The following is a 22,538-nucleotide window of genomic DNA, read 5'->3' as shown; positions in this document are numbered from 1 at the left end:
GTTCTCCATTATCTGTTCCATTAGGCATTAGTTGATTGCCCATGTTCAAGTCAGTGGACTCGGTAGATTTTCCTCCCTCAGATTCTTCCCCAATACTACTTCCTGATGCTTCCTCTGTGCTAGGTGCATTTTTCTTTCTTTCAAGCATTTCTTTGGTCTTCTTTGATGGTGTGCTTACTAGTGCTGGGAACTCATCAGAGTATAAGAAATTATGCCTCTCTAGGATCTCCATTAGGCTTCTCGGAGAATGGTTACCCCCTCTACCTCCAAAGTGACCTCTTCTTCGGTTTAGTCTCCTACCCAGACTTCCTCTTGGTCTCAAACTGATGCCATCAAAGCTGGTCCATTTTTTACCGAAGTCCCCGATAATTGGTTCCTCCTTCGTACGTACTAGCTCAATGTCGAACTCCCCTCCTTTTGTTTGATTCTCCTCTGTTTAATTGAGTTTTCCATCCGTGTCAAACTCCCCGACCCTGCCTTTCAAATTCGAGTTGTCATTCTCATTGGACTTTCATCAAACACTCCACGTTCACACTTGATATCTTTCAGCAGTTCAAAATTTGTGGAGTCTCAATAGAGTAGCTCTGTCATGTAGATCATCTTGGTTTCAGCTCTTTCATGGTCGTTGGTTTCAGTTGGTTCTGTTATGAGAACAGACAAAACATGAGGTGGGTCTTAAAAAAATAAGTGCAGGGTTATTAAAGGTTCTGTCATTGTTTATAACATGAATGATTTATTAAAGGTTAAAAAAAAAAAAAAAAAAATCAAATGAACTCTTAACAAAATAAATTATTTTGGGGGTCTTCTATAATTGTGGGGCCTTAGGCGGTTGCCTAAGGAGCTTTATGCTTGAGTTGGCCTTGACAGAATCATAGATGCTTTTCATAGAGATCATAGATGCTTCTCACTAGCGATGAAAAGCATCTATGGTTCTGTACATACATCCACGACGACTATGTGTGAAATGATGTCAATTTCAATGTAAGTCACTAAGTGTTGGTGACTCATCTTTAAACCTGTTATAATAAAACAAGACAACTTCTATTGCCACCCTAAGATGTGTTATAACCCTTTGATGACTTACATATGAATTAGGTTGACATTAGCAAAAGTTGGTGTAGCAATAGAATCTTTTTAAACCAATGTTTCATATTCATGGGCCGTGACAATCGTGATATTTTTATTGACTTTGCTAGGTCAAAGAAATGAACCAATTAGAATTCGAGTACATTAGTGAGATCATGGTTTCAAACATCGTTCGAAATGGGGAAGACACACCAAAGGCATCTCAACATCATTCAAGAACGGTGAGATGTTCAATGTGAATCGTACTCAGACTATTTTCAAAGTCTTGGCCCAATCAGTCAAAGTCAACTGAGTCAATCAGTGTTTTGTAATATGATATTACAAAATTAAAATATGATATTATGAATTTATGATTAATTATTTGTATATAAGTAATATATATTAATAAATAATTATTAAACAAGTCAAAGGATTTATCTTGTTGGATATCGAGTTGATTAGGACGAGTCAACTTGTCTTTGTCAGTGCAATACCGAGTTTTAAGACCAGATTTTAAAATTTAAAACCCCATTTCTAATCTAACGGCTATTCCCCCTTTTCTCTCTCCGACCAAACCCCAATTCTGCGAGAAATCTCTCTCAATTTCGATCTTCTTCTTCTATTTCTAGGGTTTCCCTCATTTCGAATTGTCTTTCTTCAGCAATCGTATTCAATACCAAATCTTCGATTTCTAGAATAGATGCTTGATCTTCTCAGTTTGTAGTGTTTCGAGGAAATTCCTCTTGAAGGAAGGGAGACAGGCTATAAAATTCACGATTTCAAGATCGAAATATGGATCTTCCTCAAGAAATTGATGATTACATCAAAGAATCAATCGAGTACTCTCTAGGTCTCCCTGTGTCTACAAAGACATTGGAATTAAAGCTTCAAGCATCCGAAGAAGCACGGAAACGTCTCTTGGATCAGTACTTCCTTCTACATTCTCGATTGAAGGAGAAAGACGAAACAATTGAACGATCTAGGGTTTGTTTGGCAATTTTTTTTTACAAGTTTTTCTCTCAGATTTTCCTTATTTTATTTGACATTTTGTTACTCTTTTGATTTTTAGTCCGAAGTGAGTATGAATGCACAAGCTTTGAAGAAATTTGTTGAGGAGAATCGGCAATTGTCGCTTAAGTGTGCTGATCTTCTGAAACAGTGTTCACGGTGGGAGAAAGAGTGCTCACTCTATGAACTTGATCGAGAGGCATTGATGGAGTTTGTGAATGAAGCTGACAAACGAGCAAATGTGGCCGAGATCCGTGTTCTTGAAGCAGAGGATGAATTGAGAAGACTCACAGAAGAATTGCAATTATACAAACATGACTGTGAGATTCACATGGTATTATTATTATTATTGGTTTTTTTCTTCTTCGAATTTTCCTATTTAAGTGTTTATTAAAATTTATTTATTTAACAAATTTGGTTATCTCCGAGATTTGATGGTAGGTTAACAAGAAAAAGGCGATTGAGGAGTTGCAATTGCTAAGAGAGAGGATCGATGAGCTTGAATGTTTAAGGTATAGTGGGTGTCCTGTATCGATCGTATTAGCCATTTATGAACTTTTTCTTTCTTTATTTTGTGCTCCTAAATCATCCTTTATGTTAAATAGGTTGCAAGGATGTGATGATAGTTATTTTCCTTCTTGGCAATGTTCTTCGTTGAGGACAGAGGACCAAAATCTAGAGTCACATATACTTGTCTCCACGCTTGTGAGTGTTAAACTCAAATCTTGTGTTTGTTACATTATTCTAGGCAAAAGAGTTTGATGCTAATATTCTATCGATTTTTACATTTTTTAGTGAGTGATATCATCTTTTTTTTATGAGTAATCTCACATCATTCCCATCAATTTGTATACAGAGGGTGCTAAGATAATTTGATATTAGATTGAATTTATTATTTGGCACTTTTTAAAATGGAGTTAACTGCAATTAAGTGATATTTTCTAATTCTATTGACTTTCCAGAAGACTTCTTTTAAGTTGGGATAGAATGGGTTTCTCTGATCTTTGAAACTAGTTGCTAATTGTACATGCAAGTTTTCTTCTATATGTCTATCGGGCATTTAATTTTTTTTATTTGATAGGTAAATGCTTGGTTAGGACAGGTAATATGGTTAGTGGTTAGTATAAGAAGTATGGGTTCAAGGAGGTTTCAACCTTGGACGTGGGAGCAAGCCTCTATACGTCTTACCACTTAGCTAAGTGTGCACTACTAAAGGCATTTAATTTTATAAGCTATACATGTGTTTTTCTTGTAAAATCATATTAAATTTTTTTAAAAGAAGAATTTTTCTTTCCATAATCAAAAGTCATACAACTAATAGAATAGTTTTCACCAATGCCTTTTTCTAGAACTTGGATGTTAATAGAACATGTAAACATGGACACTCGCATAAGTCAGAACTTAGAGGAGATAGTCCCTTTAGCATATATACCGAATGGATTCAACAAAAATGTTGATTTTAGACCTTTAGAAGCAATGGTAGGGCTGTGGCTTGTAACTTTTCTTTTTCATTTGTGGGGAACAAACAAAACTCACTGAGAAATTCTGCATTTGAATATTATGGTTTGATGAAATTTTTGTTATAGAATTGGTTGCCAAAATACACCATCATCGACATCCTTACATTACCTGTAACTTATAAAAAAGTTCTTACATTACCCATAAAATGTACCAGAAATAATTGCACCCGAGTTTTCCAATCCAGTACCCATAAAATGTATAAAAAATAGCTACACCTGAGTTTTCCAACCCAGTTAACAGTTCTTCTTGGTCATTTGGAGCCCTCTATTATTCCGATATAATGTTTGTAAAAGCCTACATGTCTTTATTATCATCCATCATGTCTTTATTATCAGTCATTTGTTAACCACTCTAATGTCAGATGTCCTTTCCCTTTTCCATCTCCTTAATCCCAAGTTTTCCCTGACGTTACGCAGCATATAGCATCCTTGGTAGGTTTATGATGAGCTCTTAGGATCTATTACAGTTTATCTATTATAGAGTGACAAACCCTATAAATTAAAGGGAAGAAGAGAAGAGAAGAAGTGTTCTCTTTATACCATTTATTAAAGATTGAGTTTATAGAAAATAACAAAAGGGACTTATATAGATGCCCAAAACAACAAAAGAAGCTAAAGACTAAAATACCCCTAAATACTCTAATATTCCCCCTCAAACTCACGAGGTGGCAACAAGTAACATCTAGAGTTTTTTAGGAAGGAAGCGGAAGCGATGTATAGTTCGTGAAGAAGTCGGCCAGCAGCAAAGAAGAGGAGAGGAAGGGCAAAGAGATAGTCCTATGTTGAAGATGATGACAAGTAAGATGACAATCAATTTCAACGTGTTTGGTGTGTAATACAGAGTTGTGGGCAATCTACATAGCACTCCGATTATCACAATACATAGGAGTGGGGGTGGAGGGGCAAACACCCATATCTGTAAGCAACTGATGCAAGCAAACTCTCTCTATAGTAGTAGAGGCCATAACATGGTACTTGGCTTCTGTAGAGGACCGAGAAACAACAGATTGCTTCTTACTTTTCCAGAAGATGAGAGAGTCACCCAGAAAAACTCAAAATCCAATAGTGGACTTGTGTTCTGAAATGTCACTAGCCCAATCAACATTTGAGTAGTTGCTAAATTCTAGAATAGAAGTGGGGGGGGGGAATAATAAACTTTGATGAATGGTGCCATGGAGATAAGGAAGAATACGGAGAACTGTAGCCCAATACACATAAGTAGTTGCCGAAACAAACTAACTGACAATATGGACAAAATAGGAAATATTAGGCCGAGTGATAGTAAGGTAAGCCAGGCTACCAACAATAGTACAATAAAAAGTCGAATCAGGGATAAGAGAACCATCAGAACAAGTATACTGTGCATTGAGCTCAAGAGGAGTCTCAGCAATATGATAGTTAGTCAAACGAGCACGCGCATGATGTTAGTAGTGTACTTGGATGGGGAGAGAAAATAACCTTTAGAAGAAGATGCTACCTCAATGCTAAGAAAATAAAGAAGGGAGGTCAAATACTTCATCTCAAATTGTTGATGGAGTTGAAGTTTCAACTGTGCAATCCCATCAGAGTCATCCCTAGTCATAATCATATCATCAACATACAAAAGAAGAACAATACGACCAATAGACGTGCAACGAACGCAGAGGGCAGAGTCATGATTACTCAGGTGAAAACCATGAGAACCAAAAATAGAAGAGAACTTCTCAAACCATGCCTGAGGAGCTTGTTTGAGACTATACAACACTTTGCGGAGTGCAAACCTCAGTATGATGACGGAGAACACTAGGAAGAGAAACCATGTAAACTTCTTCTGTGAGACCCCCATTCAGGAAAGCATTCTTCACATCTATTTGAGAAAGAGCGCACTGATGAGAAGACGCAACGGCAATTTAGGTGCAAACAATAGTCATTTTTTCTACTGGAGCAAAGGTCCCCTCATAGTCAAAACCAAATTGTTGTGTAAACCCTTGTGCAACTAGTCTAGCCTTGTACCTCTCAACTAAACCATCAGACTTAGTTTTAATTTTGTAGACCCAACGAGAACCAATAAGACGTTTTCTAGGTGGAAGCGGTACCAAATCCCAAGCCTCCTAGTCTTATGTAATGCATTGAGCTCCTCATCCATAGCCTGTAGCCAAAGAGGGTCAAGAACAACCTCCTTATAGGAGTTGAGTTCAGATAAACTACGAATAGATGCTAAGAAATAAGAAAAGTTAGCAGAATAACAAGAATAATTAGCAAGCTTAGGAGTTGGATTACGAGTATGTTAAAGATGACAAGAAAGAGCGGGAACAACATTTTCAAAATCTGTGGGAGAAGCAGTTAGAAGAAGAGGATTAGTACCTGTAGAGGAGACAACTGTATTCCTACGAATGTACGTCTTAGGAAAGGAAACAATTGTGTAATTAGTACCAGGAGCAAGAACTGGTGGAGGATCCTCATCTTCAGGAGCATCATAGTCGGCTGAAAGAGGAGGAAAAACATTATAATCTGTAGAAGAGATAGAAGTAGGCAAAATGTCCATATCAACAACAAAAAGATCAATTCTTATGAGATCAGACTTGGTAAAATGATGTAAGGAAGCAAAAATAGAAAAATAAGGAATGTGCTCAAGAAACACTACATGTTTAGAAGTATACAATTTGTGAGCAACAGGATTAAAACATCTATATCCCTTCTGGCCCTCACTATAATCCTAAAATGCACATAAAGCAGATTGAGAAGATAATTTAGTGCGCTTAACATGAGGTTTTAAAGCAAAGCATGTACAACTAGACACTTTCAAAGAAGCATAAATAGGACCTGTCCATATAGTCTCTCAAAGTGAGAGATCCCACTAGTAAGGGATGTAGGAATCCTGTTGATAATGTAAATTACAGTGAGGACTGCTTCACCCCTAAACATACTAGGGACATTAGCAGAAAGAAGTAGGGGGCAAGCAGTTTCAACAATATGTTGATGTTTGCGTTCAACAACACCATTTTTCTCGAGAATATCTGTGCAAAAAGATTGATGAATGATCCCATCCAATGCAAGAAGTCTATCAAAACTACCAGAGGTATATTCCCCAACCAAATGACCTCTAAAGTATAGTGGTAAAATGTTGTGTTTTAATATGAACACAAAAGGTTTCAAATATTTGAAGAAATTCAAAGCGATGTTTCATAAGAAAGATCAAAGTATAGTGGGTATAATCATCAATAAAGGTGACATAATATTTGAACCCTCCTTTACTAGCAATAGGAGCAGGTCTCCAAACATTAGAATGAATAAGATCAATTGGAGCACAAGACTAGTACCAAAAGGCAAAGTAATGAATTTAGCAAGTTGACAACCACTACAATTAGAAATATCATGAGAACGAAAATTTCCTAATGCACCAGTAAAAGCTAAATATTTTAACAAGAACTAAAGACATGTCCAAGACTAGAGTGCCACAAATAAAAAGTAAAAGAAGTGGGACTAAGAAGAAAAGATGATAAATCAAGGCTAGATGCTACAAAACTAGGAACACAAAGCTCCTCCAACAAATAAAGTCCCCACTCTGTACGGCTTATCCCAATCAACCTCTGCGAGTGTGTATCCTACACATAGCAAGTAGGTGTAAAATGAACTGAGTATCTAGAATCACATAATTGACTAATAAATATAAGGTTTAAAACAAGCTTTGGAATGCAATATACATCAGAAATAGTCATGTGTGGAGTGACAATGGAACCAATGCCTGCTAATTACATAGAAGTGCTATCAGCAATCAAAACAAAGATAGGGGATGAAAATATTGATAAAACTGAAAATAGGGAGGAATCACGTGTCATATGATGCGAGGCACCTGATTAAAAAACCCAAGTGGAATGAGATATACCTGACAATGGAGATGATGACAAACCTGCTGAGGATGAGGTAGTACAGGCATAAGGCTGAGAAGAGAGAAAACGCAGCAATTGTGAGGCAATATCAGAGCGAGTAGCGGCGAAGGTCGAAGAATCTCCAATGGATGATGCAACTACTGTGCTAATGCTCAGAGGTGGGGCCACTGCTACTGTATGGAATTATCTAGGTCTCTGAACATGCTGTTGATGTTGTTGTGACTGGGGGTGTTAGAGCTGTTGACCACTGCTATAAGTTTAGGACATTGGACTTTCAATGTTCTTTCTGCTTGCAAAAGTTACATCCTTCAATGCTAACTCCGGATCTCTTCGTGGTGGAGGGTGGTTTAGTGGTTGGCTGCCATAATAGTCTGAGTAGGGATAAGAAGGAGACCCTTCACTATTTGTGACTTGAGACGCACTTCTTCTGCGAAGAGCTCACTAACTATAGGGTCAACAACAGGAAGAGGAGTGCAATGGAGTATAGAGTCCCAAAGTGCCTCAAAATCATCACAACAAGCCATCAAAAATTGAACAAGACATTACTTCTCTCTATAAGCCAAGTAGGGTCTATAGGAACTAAGTTTTGTTGACTTTTTAAGAGCCAACTAGACCCACAAATCTGTCATGATTGAGAAAAATTCTTAAATGGTCTTGTTTCCTTGTCAAAATACCTTAATATCTATCTCTAATTAATATATCTTAGCAAAATTGGACTGTGTGTACAACCTTGCTAGATGATCACAAGTCTCCTTGGCTGTCTCATATTTAGCCAATTGCATACCAATAGATTGTTCAACAGAATTGTTGAACTAGGTAATAATCTTGCAATTATTGACTTCCAACATAGCCAACAATTCTTCATATTTTGCATCTATTCTATCAATGGGCATGGTTGAAGAACCAGAGATATATCCCCACATTTTCTTTCCTTCCAATTTTTTTTTTTTCATTAATAACTCTAATAAGAGTAGTTTTTGCCATCCAAACGCACACTAATAGACTAAAGCGAATCGTTTTGTCTCTATCACTCGGTATAATAGTCAAAATTAATGCAAAAAAAATAAAATTATCCCAAAACTCAGAATCTATAGAGACCAAGAAGGCTAATCGAACTGAAGAAACTTTAATTAAACTATCATAGAGAATCTGAAATCTTGACGTTGATGCAAATCATGGGCTGGTGCAATTGATCGAATGAGCAGGGCTGATGCGAAGAAGTAGATTTGGGCTATTGCGATGAAATAGATTAGGGTTGTTGAAATCTTGAATTCGATAAGAATGAAACCATGGGCTGGTGCAATTGATGGAACGAGTAGGGCTGCTGCGAAGAATAGATTAGGGTTGTTGCAATGGAATATATTAGGGCTGCTGCGATGAAACAAATTATTGCTGATGCGATTAGAATGCTGAGTTGCTGCAATCAATGAAATAAATTTTGTGTTGGCTGCTGCAATTTGATTCAAATCGATTTAATGACGGCTTCTGTGATGAAAAGAACCAAACAAAAGAGCCCTAGAATCAACGCTTTGATACCATGATAGAGTGACAAACCTTAGTGTTAGAGTACAAGTGTTTGTTATAGTATAACTGTTTGGGTATTTTGGTCTTTTCATATTTGGGCATATTTATTAGCCCTTTTCTAATGTATTCAGCTTATGCTGAGTCTCTAATCAAGAGAAAAAACTTTGTTTTAAGGTTTTACATTTGTTAATATGGTCTCAGAGCTTCCATCATAGGGTTGTTTGCACTCTCACAGTTCAGATTGGACATTGATTGCATCGATTTAGATCAAGAACTTCAGATTTTAGGGCTGCTTATACCCTCACAGACCAGATTGCACCTTTGTAGATTGATTCTACGGCTGCTGCACCTCTACAGATAAAAAACTTCAGATTCTAAGGCTGCTAGACCTTTGTATAACAATTCTAGAGCTATTTGCACCTTTGCAGATCATAAATTTCATATTCACTTCAGATTCTAGGATTTTTTGCACTCTTGCAGATCGATTCAATCAATCAAACACACTAGATTATGACTTTGCAGATAAAAAATTCTTCAAGGGAGAAGATTCATGGTATTACGCCTTTCTTTTGAAAGTTGTTTTAGCATCAAACTCTTGTTCGATTCTGTATTTGTTTTTTTTCTTTGGATTGCCATGTCTAGTGAACGAGATGATTCTTTTCAATCTGTTAGTGTTCGACTTGATGGAAAAAATTATCCTTATTGGAGTTATATGATGAAAAACTTTTTGAAAAGAAAAAAGATGTGGGTATATGTTACTGGAACTATGACTATGCTCACTGATAGAGAAGATATAAAATATCCAGATTTGTTGGCTACATGGGAGGTCAATAATTCCAAGATTATCACATGGTTCAATAATTTTGTTGAACAAACAATTGGTACCCAACTAGTCAAATACGAGACGACTAAGGAAATTTGGGATCACTTGGTCAAGTTGTATACTCAATCCAACTTTGCCAAACGATATCAGTTAGAGACAAATATTAGTGTAGTTCGACAAAGAGATAAGAATATTCAAGATTTCTATTTAGTAATGATGTACTTTTGGGACCAGTTGGCTCTCCCTGAGTCTACTGCTCTTAGTTCCTTACAACCCTATTTGACTTATAGAGAGGAGCAGCGACTTGTTCAAAATTTTATGGCTTTTTGCGATGATTTTGAGGCATTTTGTGGCTCCATTCTCGATCGGAACCCTCTTCTTTTTGTTAATTCTATAGTTAGTAAGCTTCTAACTGAAGAGGTGCGCCTCAAGTCACAATCTGGTAAGGGTATTCTCTCTATACCCACACAGGCTATTTTGACAGTTCCTTTTAAGGCACCTCCCAGTACGGAGAGTCAGAATCGATATAGATCGAGAGTTGGCATTGATGTGTGTGGTTTTTGTTAGTAGAAAGACCATTGCAAGGCTCAATGCCCTATGCTACTTATCCGAGGTCAGCAACCTCAACATCATTAGTCTTAGTATCAACATGTTTCAAGGCCCAAACAATATCATACTGCAATAGCTGCCTCTCTTCTTGAACTTGCCACCATGATTGTCCCTTCTCCTAGAGATCCTCCAGCGTCCACTTTTGCATTGTCAGGATCTGCAAAGCAATTCCAGAAGTTCCTCTCCACTCAGGCTCAAGCTTTCATATCTTCTTCATATGTAGGTTTGTCGTCATCTACACCCTCAGGTATATCTCGGTCTACCTTGGGATTTGACTTAGGAGCTTCTCATCACATGACATATGATTCCTCATTATTTGCTTTTTTATTTCCATCTTCATCCTCTGCTCCTATTATGACTGCTGATGACACTTCTATGTCATTACCAAGTGTCAGTTCCATTGTCACTTCTCGTTTGACTCTATTTGATGTTTATTGCATTCCTTAATTTACTCTGAATCTTACTTCTGTTGGTCAGTTATGTGACTTTGGATATTTAGTTCACTTCACATCTACCTCTTGTGTTGTGTAGGACTCCCATTCGTAGAGGTTGATTGGGACAGGCCATAGAGAGGGGGGATTATACTTGTTGGAAAAGCTTTATGTTCCTGATATTGCTGCCTCTAGTGTTTATTTATCTTCTTTTCTCCTTGTTCTACTTCATCTCCTTTTTTACTTATGGCACTCTCGCCTCGACATGTTTCAAGTTCTCGTTTTAGTTATTTAACCTTTATTAATGTTTTGGGAAATTTGCAAATTCATGACATTTCTTCATGCAGTGGTTGTAAACTTGCTAAATTTTCTACCTTACCTTTTAATAATAGTATCTCAATTTCGTAGGCTCTTTTTGATTTAGTTCACTATGATGTTTGGAGACTTGCCTCTATTGTTACTAAAGGGGTTCCCGATATTATGTTTCCTTTATTGATTATACACGTTATTGTTGGGTGTATCTCATGAAGCGTCGTTATGATTTTCTTCACATCTTTAACATTTTTCGTATACTTGTCCAAATGCAACATTCAGCCACTATTAAATGTTTTCGATGTGATTTGGGTGGAGAATACACTTCTAACAATTTTTCTAATCTTCTTGCCTCCGATGGGACCATTCATCAATGTTCTTGTACTGATACTCTCGAGCAAAATGGTGTTGCTGAACGCAAACATAGACATATTGTTGAGACTGCTCACTTCTTCTTTCTACTAGTATTCCTAGTGTGTTTTGGGGTGAAGCAGTTCTCACTGCTGTTCATCTAATTAATAGGATTCCTATTGGTTGTACTTTTGGAATTTCCCCATTTGAGAGGTTATATGGTCAAGCCCTAGATTATACCTCATTGAGGGTTTATGGTTGTACTCTTAAACCACATGTTGACCGCTCCAAGTTATCTGCTCGTTCTGCTATATGTGTTTTTGTTGGCTATGGTGAGGGCTAGAAGGGTTATCGTTGTTTTGATCCCAGTGCACAAAAGTTGTATGTTTCTCGTCATGTTGTGTTCCTAGAACACATTCCTTTCTTTTCTATTCCCGCGAACTTTCAGAGTTTTACCAAGTTAGATCTCATATGCATTGATCATTTTTTTGATGATGTTAATCTATTGCCTACTAATTGTTTCACCCCATACATTACCACTTCCCTCTTTTGTTTCTTTTAAAGTTTTTGGTGCCCATCCTCCTCCCTCCTCGGATTACCAAGTTGCTTTTGAGGTTGAGACTCCTATACTTAATCCTACTTCTTTTGCTCGTTTTCTTAACGTTTATGTTCACAAGAACACGAATGTTTTCTTTATCAGTACTAATCCTCTCCCGACGGACTCCCCAACAGACTCTATAGATGTTGATCATATTCCTTCTCACTATCCTTAACGCACTTGTAATCCTCCTCCAAAACTTGCTGACTATTCATGTTATTCTACAAGTTTTTCTTCATTTTTAGCATCTATTTGTAGTCTATCTGAGCCCACTTCGTACAAGGAAGCTATTTTTGACCCCTTCTGGTGTCAGGCTATGGATGAGGAACTTTCTGTATTACATCAAACAAGAACTTGTGATTTAGTAGCACTTCTGCTTGGCAAGCACGCTATTGGTTCTTGTTGGGTCTACCAAATCAAGACCAAGTCTGATGGTTCTGTTGAGAGGTATAAGGCTAGGCTGGTTGCAAAGGGGTTCACCTAACAATATGGTTTTGATTATGAGGAGACTTTTGCTCTTGTAGCAAGAATGACCATTGTTTGTACTTTGATTGCTATTGCATCTACTTCTCAGTGGCATCTTTCTCAGATAGATGTCAAAAATGCCTTTCTGAATGGGGATTTGACTGAAGAAGTTTACATAAACCCTCCTCCTGGTGTGTTCCATAATCATGGTGAAGTATGTAGACTCAGGAAGGCATTATATGGTCTCAAACAGGAACCTAGGGTTTGGATTGCAAAGTTCTCTACAGTGGTAGGTTCACTTGGTTTCTGCTTTAATGTTCATGACTTTGCCTTGTTCATTTGCGCTACTTCTGCTGGCCGCATCCTTTTACTTTATGTTGATGATATGATTTTGATTGAGGATGACTCTGATGGGATTTCTCAATTGAAATTTTTGTTAGGCCACCAATTTGAGATGAAGGATTTGGGAACCTTACGATATTTTCTTGGCATCGAGGTAGCCTCATCTTCTAAAGGCTATTTTCTCTCTTAGTCGAAGTATACTTCTAACATCATTCAATTGGCTCACCTCGCTGATTCTTGGATTGTTGAAGCCCCTCTTGAGCTTAATGCTCAGTATACTTCATCTGATGGTTCTCTTCTGCCTGACCCAACCCTATATCGTACTATAGTTGGTAGCTTAGTCTATCTCACCATCACTCGGCTCGATATTGCTTTTGCAGTTCACATCGTTAGCCAATTTGTCTCATGTCCTACTTCTATTCATTGGGTTGTTGTTATTCGCATTCTTAGATATCTCTGGGGAATCTTACATCAAAGCTTACTGTTTCCTTCCACTTCTATTCTAGAGTTTAGAGCCTTTCTGATGCTGATTGGGCTGGTGATCCCTCAGATTGCAAGTCCACCACTGGTTTTTGCATTTTTCTAGGCGACTCTTATTTCTTGGAGGAGTAAGATGCAAACTTTTGTTTCTTGTTCTTCCACGGAGGCCGGGTATCGCGCCATAGCCTCGACTACCGTTGAGATCGTTTGATTGCGCTGATTGCTTGCAGATATGGGTGTTTCTCTCTCTGCTCCCGCTCCTATGTATTCTGATAATAAGAGTGCCATTCAAATTGCTAACAACTCTATGTTTCATGAGCACACCAAACACATTGAGATTGACTGCCATCTCACTCGCCACCATCTTTAACACCGTAACATCACTTTGTCTTTCATTTCTTCTTCTTTACAGTTAGCTGATTTCTTCACGAAATCTAACACCATTCAACATTTCCGTTTTCTTTTTAACAAACTCTCGATGGTTCTTGCAGCCACATCGTGAGTTCGAGGGGGGATGTTAGAGTACAAGTGTTTGTTATAGTATAATTGTTTGGGTATTTTGATCTTTTCATATTTGGGCATATTTATTAGCCCTTCTCTAATGTATTAAGCTTATGCTAAGTTTCTAATCAAGAGAAAAAACTCTATTTTAGGGTTTTACATTTGTTAATACTTAGAAGTTAAAGGGAAGAAGATAAGAGGAGAGGAAGTGCTCTCTCTATACCATTTACCAAAGATTGAGTTTACAAAAAATAACAAAAAGGACTTATATAGATGCCTAAAGCAACAAAAGAGGGTAAAGACTAAAATACCCCTAAATACTCTAATAATCTAAACTTCGAAATATGCAGATGAAATATATTAATAATGTGTTCAAATAAGTCTTATGTGAAGAGATTTCTTTGTGCCATTGTCATGGACATTGCTCACCTTTCTTGGTCAATCAACTAAGCATTATTTGTTTCTTTTAATAGAGAAGGCTACCTGATATTTTAAAAGGTTTTACTAAAATTCACATTTACCAATGTCTACTTTGACAATACTCTCCCTCTATTTTGCACTTTTCTTGGTTTGGACTCTTGTTGACTAAAGTTTTAATAACCAAAAATGATAAAAGAGAAACACAGCCAAGGCTAATAATTCCTACTTGCTATTGGATGGATGCATGAAAAATATTTCTCTGGTCTATGATGATTGTGATCATCTAATTTGTCTCATTTAAAAAAAAGAAAAAAACTTGAATAATGATTCAGAAAGTTCTAGAGATTGTTGGTTAAGTTAAAATGGGGTACCCACTGATTGGTGGTTCTAACCCCCTAGATGTGTTCTACCTACCCGGGTGGATTGGTTTGTGATACTGTTTTGGGTTCATAGTGGAAGACAATGATTTCAATACGATTGAATTTGAAAAGATGAATTGGATATTGCGATAAATATGATACTCTACAAGGATGACTATTAGATGAAATATCAACTGGTGAGTAATAATTGCCTTTTGAGTCTTGATCTAACTCACCTCTGACAGACTCCACCCTAACTCTCTTGATGTGGCAAGTGCAAGAACCATAGGTTTTTCCCCTCGGGATACACAACTGCACATCCCTATAAACATGTGCAGTTGTATATCCTGAGGAAATAAATCTATGGTTCTTGCACATGCCACGTCAGGAGAGTTAGTGCAGGAGTTTGTTAGAGGTGAGTTAGAAAATCATTATTCTTGTCTTTTATATCAATATATAAGCTCAATAAATTTCACTCTTACATCTTCCTTTTTCTGTGGATGAATTGTACTATCTGATAAGTAGAACTCCATTAAATTGTAAGTTTGCCTTTGTATGAATTGTTTTTTCTGCATATCTCCATTTCGATTTCTACATTAACAGCTTTCCATGAACTATGCTTAGTTTGGTAAATTGACCACTCAAATGAAAAATTAAGAATACATATTTATGACTGAGCTTGCTCTTTAATTAGTACAAGATGGAGGTAATTCATGCTCTTTGCTTCTCTCTCTACTACTTTTCTGTTCTTTTCTCTTAGTGATAAAGAAAAGGCCAAATGGGCTTATTATCTTGGAATTAGTTGATACGTTAAATTGAGGAAAGGCTGACTAACGTATATCTTGGTTAATCTGAAGGATGAATCATCTGTTGTGCCCACCTTGGAAGGACAATTACTTGACTCCGTGATTGCTTTAGTAATTGACAAAGATGGGGTTGAAACAAGTGCACATGCTTTCTTAGAGGCTAATTGTGAAGTTCAATCGTGTCAGAGATTGCTTAAGATTTGGGAACGGTGAGGTTTTCTCCTTCACCTCATTCTTCTTTTGATGATAATTGTTAGTTTTGTTGTTATTACTATTATTGGTGGTAGTTAGGGATGGAATTGAGCTTAATCACACCATAGCCAAGAATTAAGATACAACACCAATCTTGTTAGAATCGAGTTGGATAGAAAATTCTGAAGTGGGATTGAATTTGACTTGGAATTCTATCCATCGAATTGTAAGATTCACAAAAAAATTTCTTGATGTGTTCAAAATATTAGATAATATAAAAAAGCATACCAAAAAGACAAAACATGTGTAATTGATCCATATCTTATCATTTAATGTAAAGGTCTTGTGCAAATAATAACAAATTATCACAAGGCAATCTATTAGGCAATCGCAAAATGAATTATGAATAGATTAATTATACAGACAAAATATCCTCTTCAAAAAATTCAATGTCATGTATCATCGCTTGAATAGTCTGGGAAGGCTGAAAAACAATTGGGATGATTCTTGTCCTCAGTTACTTTCCTTCATTTTCAAATGAACAAACTTCCATATATCTTCAATTGTCTTGATTCTCAATTTTGCAAATTTTGTGGATGGACTTGCCTTTCTTTTCATTTGTTTTAGGTGATGAATTAATTAATAAAAAAATGCTCACTATTTTTCTTTGTTAGATTTAGCTTCAGTAAAGAAAAGAAAATACACACGGAGTTACTATTTTCACCCAAAATTTGCATCCATTGTTCTTTTCATTAGTAAGTTTCAAATTATAAATTTGAGTTTTAGGATTCAATTTTTAAATCATAGAATTTTAACAATCATTTGGGCTAAGGTTTTATTTGGGTCATAGGATCCAAAATGTATATCATAGAATTTGGGCATCACTAATTGGCACAATGTAAAACCACAAAAAGAGCAATAAACATTGTAGTTTACAGTTTATATCAAGTAAATATCTATCAGATCTGTAATTTTTTGCTAAGAAATATTTTCTAAATCAATAAAAAATTGATGACAATAAGAAAGTTGAAATATAATGTTGCACAAAATATGCTATTTCTTAATCTAAATAACATAAATATGCTCTCTAGGCCTATTTTTCAACGATTTTGTTTTTAAGTGGGAGCTTGTTTGTAAGGATGACATTTAACCAACTTTCTTATTGACAAAGTATTTAATTTTTCAATATAGAACGTGCTTGGATTGACTGGTGTAGCCAGTAGGCTTCTAGGCCAACCAAGCAGTCTATATCGACAAAGTATTGGAGCTTGTTAAATCTTAAATAACATACATAAATATGCTCTCTAGGCATATTTTTCAAGGACTTAATTTTTGGGCGGGAGCTTGTGTGTGAAGACGACATACTACCAACTTTCTTATTGGCAGTATTTTATTTTTCAATACAGATTATGCTTGGATTGAATGGTGTAGATCCTTCAGTAGGCTTTAAGGCCAACCAAGCATGGTCTCTCTTAACGAAATATTGGTGTTCATGTTCTCTTTTACTGCAGGGTGAATTCTCACAGATAACCAAACACTAGACTCTCACTCCCAACTTTCAGAAATTGAAATTCAAAAGTCCAACTAACTCTTAGCAGTAGAACTCCGTGAACCAAATATGCTCTCAATTAAATATTGGGTTGGGTCTATCCTTTTTTGAGAAGAAATAATTTGTAAATCAATAAAAAAAAAGGATGAGAATAAGAAATTTTAAATATATAATATTTCACAAAATATGCTATTTCTTAAATATAAATAACATAAATATGATCTCTAGGCCTATTTTTCTAGGATTTTGTTTTTAGGTGGGAGCTTGTTTGTAAGGATGGCATTTAGCTGCGTGTGTTTTTTTTCTTCGTCTTTTTCTTTCTGTAATTCTCTATGTAGGTTTCCTTGATCTCTTTGAAGGCCATTGTTTACGGATTTTTAATAAAGTTACCCTTAAAAAACATAAATATGATGCATAAATACAATTATTATCAATAATTTTGCCACATTTACATTATCGTACGCAATACCCCATCCAAAATACATCATGCATCAATTATATAATCATTGCATGGCTTCAGCTTGAACCAATATCATAAGTGGACAGCATCTCACCTCTAAGGTTACAAGTTCGAACTTAGCTTATCTCTCAAAATATTAAAAGGAGAAAAACAAAATAAAAAACTCTCTTTCCTCTTAATCTAATATTTTGAACCATTTATTTTAATTGTCATAGGTTGAGGCCATCAGCTCAAAATTGTATAGCATTGGCTGCTGTAGTAAAAACACTGCAGAACGACAAGGAACATTTAAGGATTAACCTTACCAGAGCTGAGGAGGAGGTAAGTATTAATGGTTTTTTGTATGTTGAGGTCTCATATCATCCTTTTACATAATCTAATCGTTTTAGTTTTACGTTTTAGGTGAAAATGTTGTTTGAAGAAAATAATATATTGGATGATGAGAATAAAAGATTATTGAGGAAGGTTACCAGAGAAAGGCAACACCAAGGATCTGGAGGCAAGCAAACGAGCAGCACTTCAGCAAAGGTGAGATCATATTAATAGTAATATAATGCAAGGGTGGAACTAGTAAGGAGACATTGGGGGCAATTGCCCCCGCTCAACGTTTTTGGGCATTTTAGATACCCTTGAATTTATACTTAAATTTGAGATACCCCTGCATTTTGAATTACTGATATGCCCCGTTTGACCCTGTTGCCTCCACTCTCTCATCTCCCTCCAGTTTTTGCTCCCTTGCCCTCCAATGAACTATAAGTTTGCCCCCACTAAAAGAAAACCCTGGCTCTGCCCCTGATATGATAGATTTTTTCTAACCAAGCATCATTAGAGTTTTCATTCTGTATAGATCATTCCTTCAACCATTTGTCACCCAATTTTGGGTCTTTCTGAGCTGATGTAATATATCATTAGGCATGCCTCCACTAATGACCTAAATAATATTGTTTATGCTCCCTTTATTTTCATCGGTAATTACTTCAGATGTTTCGCTAGATACTGAACCAAAAACTAAGGAAAATGCTGAACTGACTTCGTTGGACATTGTGTTCGCTGTAGATTTTTTAAGTTGTATCTCAAGGAAAGAAATCTTTGGTTATCTGTGCACTGCTACACCAGCACAGTGTTGAACACAGTGTCCAACTTAGTAAGTTCAGCACGACTCTAATTATGGAAGGTATTTTTGGGAAAAATGCTGAAGTGACTTCCTACGGCACTGTGATTGACGCTCAGCTGACGTAGAGGCGTGCCTAGAACCATGCTTTTCCTCGAGATATGAATGAAGATTCTATGGTTTTGAGCACACCTCCATGTCAGCTCAGTGTTGAATGCAGTGTCCTGCGCAGTCACTCTAGCATTGCTCTATTTTGGGGCCAATTCCTACTTATTTCCTTTGTAATTGTTCTGATAAATAATGGGTTTTTTTTTGTCAACCTGAAATAATAAGATCAAATAGAAACAAAAGTTAAAAAAGATGGAGTTCTAATGGGCTGATTGAATTTAATCCGAAACATGTAAAAATTGGTTTTATTGGGTTGGATTTATAGTTGACTTGATCCCGTGGGTCTGACACTTGACGTTTCTGGATTTATTTTACATGTATCTTATGCAGGAAAACAAGACAGAATCAAGCCCCACGATATGCAATTTGATTGAGAGGATAGATCTTAATGGTTTGGATTCGCCAAGGCAGCCATTTTCTCCTTTGCAGCACAACTCTCGGGATTCTAGAATGCATAAGAAATAAAGAAAAAACCCATCATGTAAGTATATCTCAACATTTGATTTCTCTTTCTCTTGTGTATATCAAGTGATGGTGTCACTGTTCCTTGTAACCATTATGAACACTTCAGTTGATTGTACTTGGGATTTTCATTCCTTTGAAGCTTTACTTTGTTTGTACAAAATAACATATTTCTAAAGGTTTGAAATTTTAGGTAAATCTGATCTCACATTCTCTTTTACTTATGATCCAATTTGTGAGAATCAACTGAAAATGGAGTTATTTATTCATTTTGTTAGATCACTAGGAAGATTTCCTTCCTTCAGAGTTCAACCCTATTCTTGCCATCTTGATTAATTTCGCACATTTTATTCTTGTATTTTCTCCCATTTTTGTGTAAGGTAAGGCTTTCTACTACTGAAAATGGAGCTTTTTATACTATTTTTCTAATATGACCTGATCATTGTTTTGAAATTTTTTTTTTCTTTCTCACAATTGTTTTCTTTTTCTGGAATTTTGAGTTTCTAAAGTTCTCTAGTGTGTACTTCATTATTTTTTGTTTGTAAAATGTATCTTTTGGTATCTATGTGCAATGGATCTCAATCAGGGGCGGAGCTAGTAAGGAGCTGGTGGGGGCAATTGCCCCCACAGAACTTTGAGACACCGTTATATTTTCAACTAATTACATGCCCCATTTGTCCCCACTCCCTCAGCTCTCTCCCCATTTGCCCCCACACCCTCACCTCCCTCCAATTTTTGACCCCCCCCCCCCCCCCTTCAATTTTTTGTTGATGACATTGCCTCTTGACTGGGCCTTCTCATATACTAATTGGAAATGACCTAAATGTCCTTTTCTTCAACTTGTAAACAAAAACCTCTGAATTTCTCCTTAAAACCATTTATCTTCAAGTTCTTTAACTATACAACTAACCATAATTTGCCCCCACTACAAGAAAATCCTGGCTCCGCCCCTGATCTCAATAGCTCAAGTTATTCTTGCAGTGCAATGGATCCGGTTACAGCTTGGAAAGCACAAATACAATACTAAGGTGGTGAAAGAGCTTGAAATCTTTATGGGACAAAGAATTTAGTTTTTCAGTTGAAGACAACCTGAACAACAAGCTCCTTGTTTCTCATTAATGAAGATAAATACCTTAACCACGACTTTGTTGCCCAGCTACCCATTTCGAAGGTATTCTATGTGGAAATGAGTCAGCCTGCTACATTTTCCAACCCGAGAATAACAAATACAAGCACAAAGATTGCAGTGAGCAGAGAAAATTCGCTTACAAATTTTCTTACTCTCAATTGGGTTTGGTACTCTGATAGAAATTGTTACACATGAAACCATGTTTTGCTCTTTTTAATGTTATTATAATGTAATTGGTTGATTATAATTGTTGTCCTTAAAAATGCTTGGAGTTTGTTATTGTATGCTTTTAGGTTCAGTTTTTTAAACAGTTGGTGACCACTTGAACATTTTGTATCTTTAGTAATGAAAGTTTAAATAATAACTTTATAACAGTTGTTTGTATAAACTTGGAGTGCAGAAAAGAGATTCAGAGGATCAAAGCCAATAATCCTGATATCAGCCATAGGGAAGCTTTCAGCACTGCAGCTAAAAATGTAAGTAAATATGATAACATATGAAGTTACTTTGAGTTTAATGGGTCCAAATTGATCTTGAGCTTGCTTTTAACCTTTCTTTACTACTAGTGGGCACACTTCCCCCATTTTCATTTTGGCTTGATGTTGGAGACCAACAATCAAGCTAAACTGGATCAGAAATTAGTTTATTTATAGAACCGGATGATTGATTTCTTTAACCCATTGGGCTAATATAAACTCACAAGCTTCCTTAGAAATACAACTAAACTCAAAACTAATCCAAGTTTTCACTTCCTTTTCTTTTGTTTTTGCTAAGCAAACCCAAGCCTATCTAATTGATAATAATCTTTTATTCTTAAATGTAACATGATTTGGACCTCCCATCTTTTTCATTTTGATTGCATTTTACCCTAAGTATACTGGTTTTAGGTTCAGTATTTTATTATTTTTTCTTAATATGTTTGTACAAACTATTTTTTTGTTGTTGTTGATATTATGTTATTTTTGGGGCTTCATTTTAGATTTAAGGGGGCATCATAGTCATTTTGACATAATATTACAGCTTCTGCACATAGATCAATACTTCATCCAGTTTTTAAACGCACTTCTAAACTTCGATTTTCAGGACTCCTGCTTCTTAGATTTCAAGTAACAGAAGCTGGCAGTGATCCCAAACAGATATCAACATATGTATCTTAATATGTTGCAAAGGAGATCATATACACTGATTTTCGTATTGAGAGTGAATACGAAGACACAGTTTTTATGGGTAAGCTGGACTTAACTAATATAAACACACTTGAAAAAACGTAAGATGTCTTTAAATAAAATTGAATGAAAGAATATGGCACAAGGCTTTGATAATGATGAAATTACCAATATGTTTGCATCTGCATAACATGCTGGATGTGGGTCTTGGAAAGCAGCATAGTCTCAAAATTCTCCAATTGTTTTTTTCTTAAAAAATTTCTAATACTCTATGTGTAAGGGAGGGTATGAACAACCGCTTAAATCCATGAATCAATGACTTTATCAATAAATCACCAAACATGATAATATTTTCAAACTTTAATAACAAAATAAGTTTTTAGGGAGGTAGAATAAGATGATGGGTTTTGGAAAGAAGTCGAAAAGCTCATTTGTATAATTCCCAAATTTTAATTTTCCTCTGAAGAATTCGTTAATGAAAATTTCACAAACTTATTCAAATTTAGTGAATGGAACAAATGTCATTGGAATCCAAACTTGTTTAGTAAAACTTGAAGTCTTGGAGTTTGACTCTGACTATAATGGGTTAGATTATACCCAAAATCTGATCATGTTAGATTTAGTAATGTATGGCCTGGATCTGTGTTATTGGACTCACTCTTCCTATGTTGAACCACAAATCAGCACAAAGCAAATTGGTTTTCAGGTTGGTTCGTGGAAACCAGGCTATTTCTTCGATTAATATTAGAGATACCCAAATGGTTTGCTCAATATTAGAGATAACCCTGTTTTGGGTTTCGGTCAATATTAGAGATATC

General features: G+C 36.1%; 1 protein-coding gene across 7 annotated transcripts; it reads left to right on the top strand.

Moving 5' to 3' along the window:
• The first annotated feature begins 1,598 nt into the window (after positions 1 to 1,598).
• LOC147409974 (uncharacterized) lies at positions 1,599 to 21,993 on the top strand. Of its 7 annotated transcripts, XR_015175544.1 has the most exons (10): positions 1,599 to 2,049; positions 2,135 to 2,407; positions 2,515 to 2,585; positions 2,679 to 2,778; positions 15,535 to 15,692; positions 17,900 to 18,005; positions 18,087 to 18,212; positions 19,294 to 19,444; positions 20,955 to 21,030; positions 21,638 to 21,993. XR_015175544.1 is itself a non-coding variant. In XM_086432153.1 (9 exons), exons 1-8 carry the CDS (start codon positions 1,858 to 1,860, stop codon positions 19,426 to 19,428), a joined length of 1,161 nt encoding a protein of 386 aa, XP_086288279.1. In that variant the 5' UTR covers positions 1,599 to 1,857; the 3' UTR covers positions 19,429 to 19,444; positions 20,955 to 21,363. The 7 variants fall into 7 exon arrangements, 5 of the variants coding, with proteins under 5 accessions (XP_086288279.1, XP_086288280.1, XP_086288278.1 ...); XR_015175545.1 differs by lacking the exons at positions 20,955 to 21,030; positions 21,638 to 21,993 and adding an exon at positions 18,741 to 18,828 and having other exon boundaries at positions 19,294 to 19,429; XM_086432153.1 differs by lacking the exon at positions 21,638 to 21,993 and having other exon boundaries at positions 20,955 to 21,363.
• Positions 21,994 to 22,538: the final 545 nt, after the last annotated feature.

Source organism: Akebia trifoliata, chromosome 2 (assembly GCF_017979445.1).
Source record: "Akebia trifoliata isolate Shusen 1 chromosome 2, ASM1797944v1, whole genome shotgun sequence".
In the NCBI taxonomy this organism is placed as follows: Eukaryota; Viridiplantae; Streptophyta; class Magnoliopsida; order Ranunculales; family Lardizabalaceae; genus Akebia; species Akebia trifoliata.
This window is presented reverse-complemented; position numbering and strand designations above follow the sequence as displayed.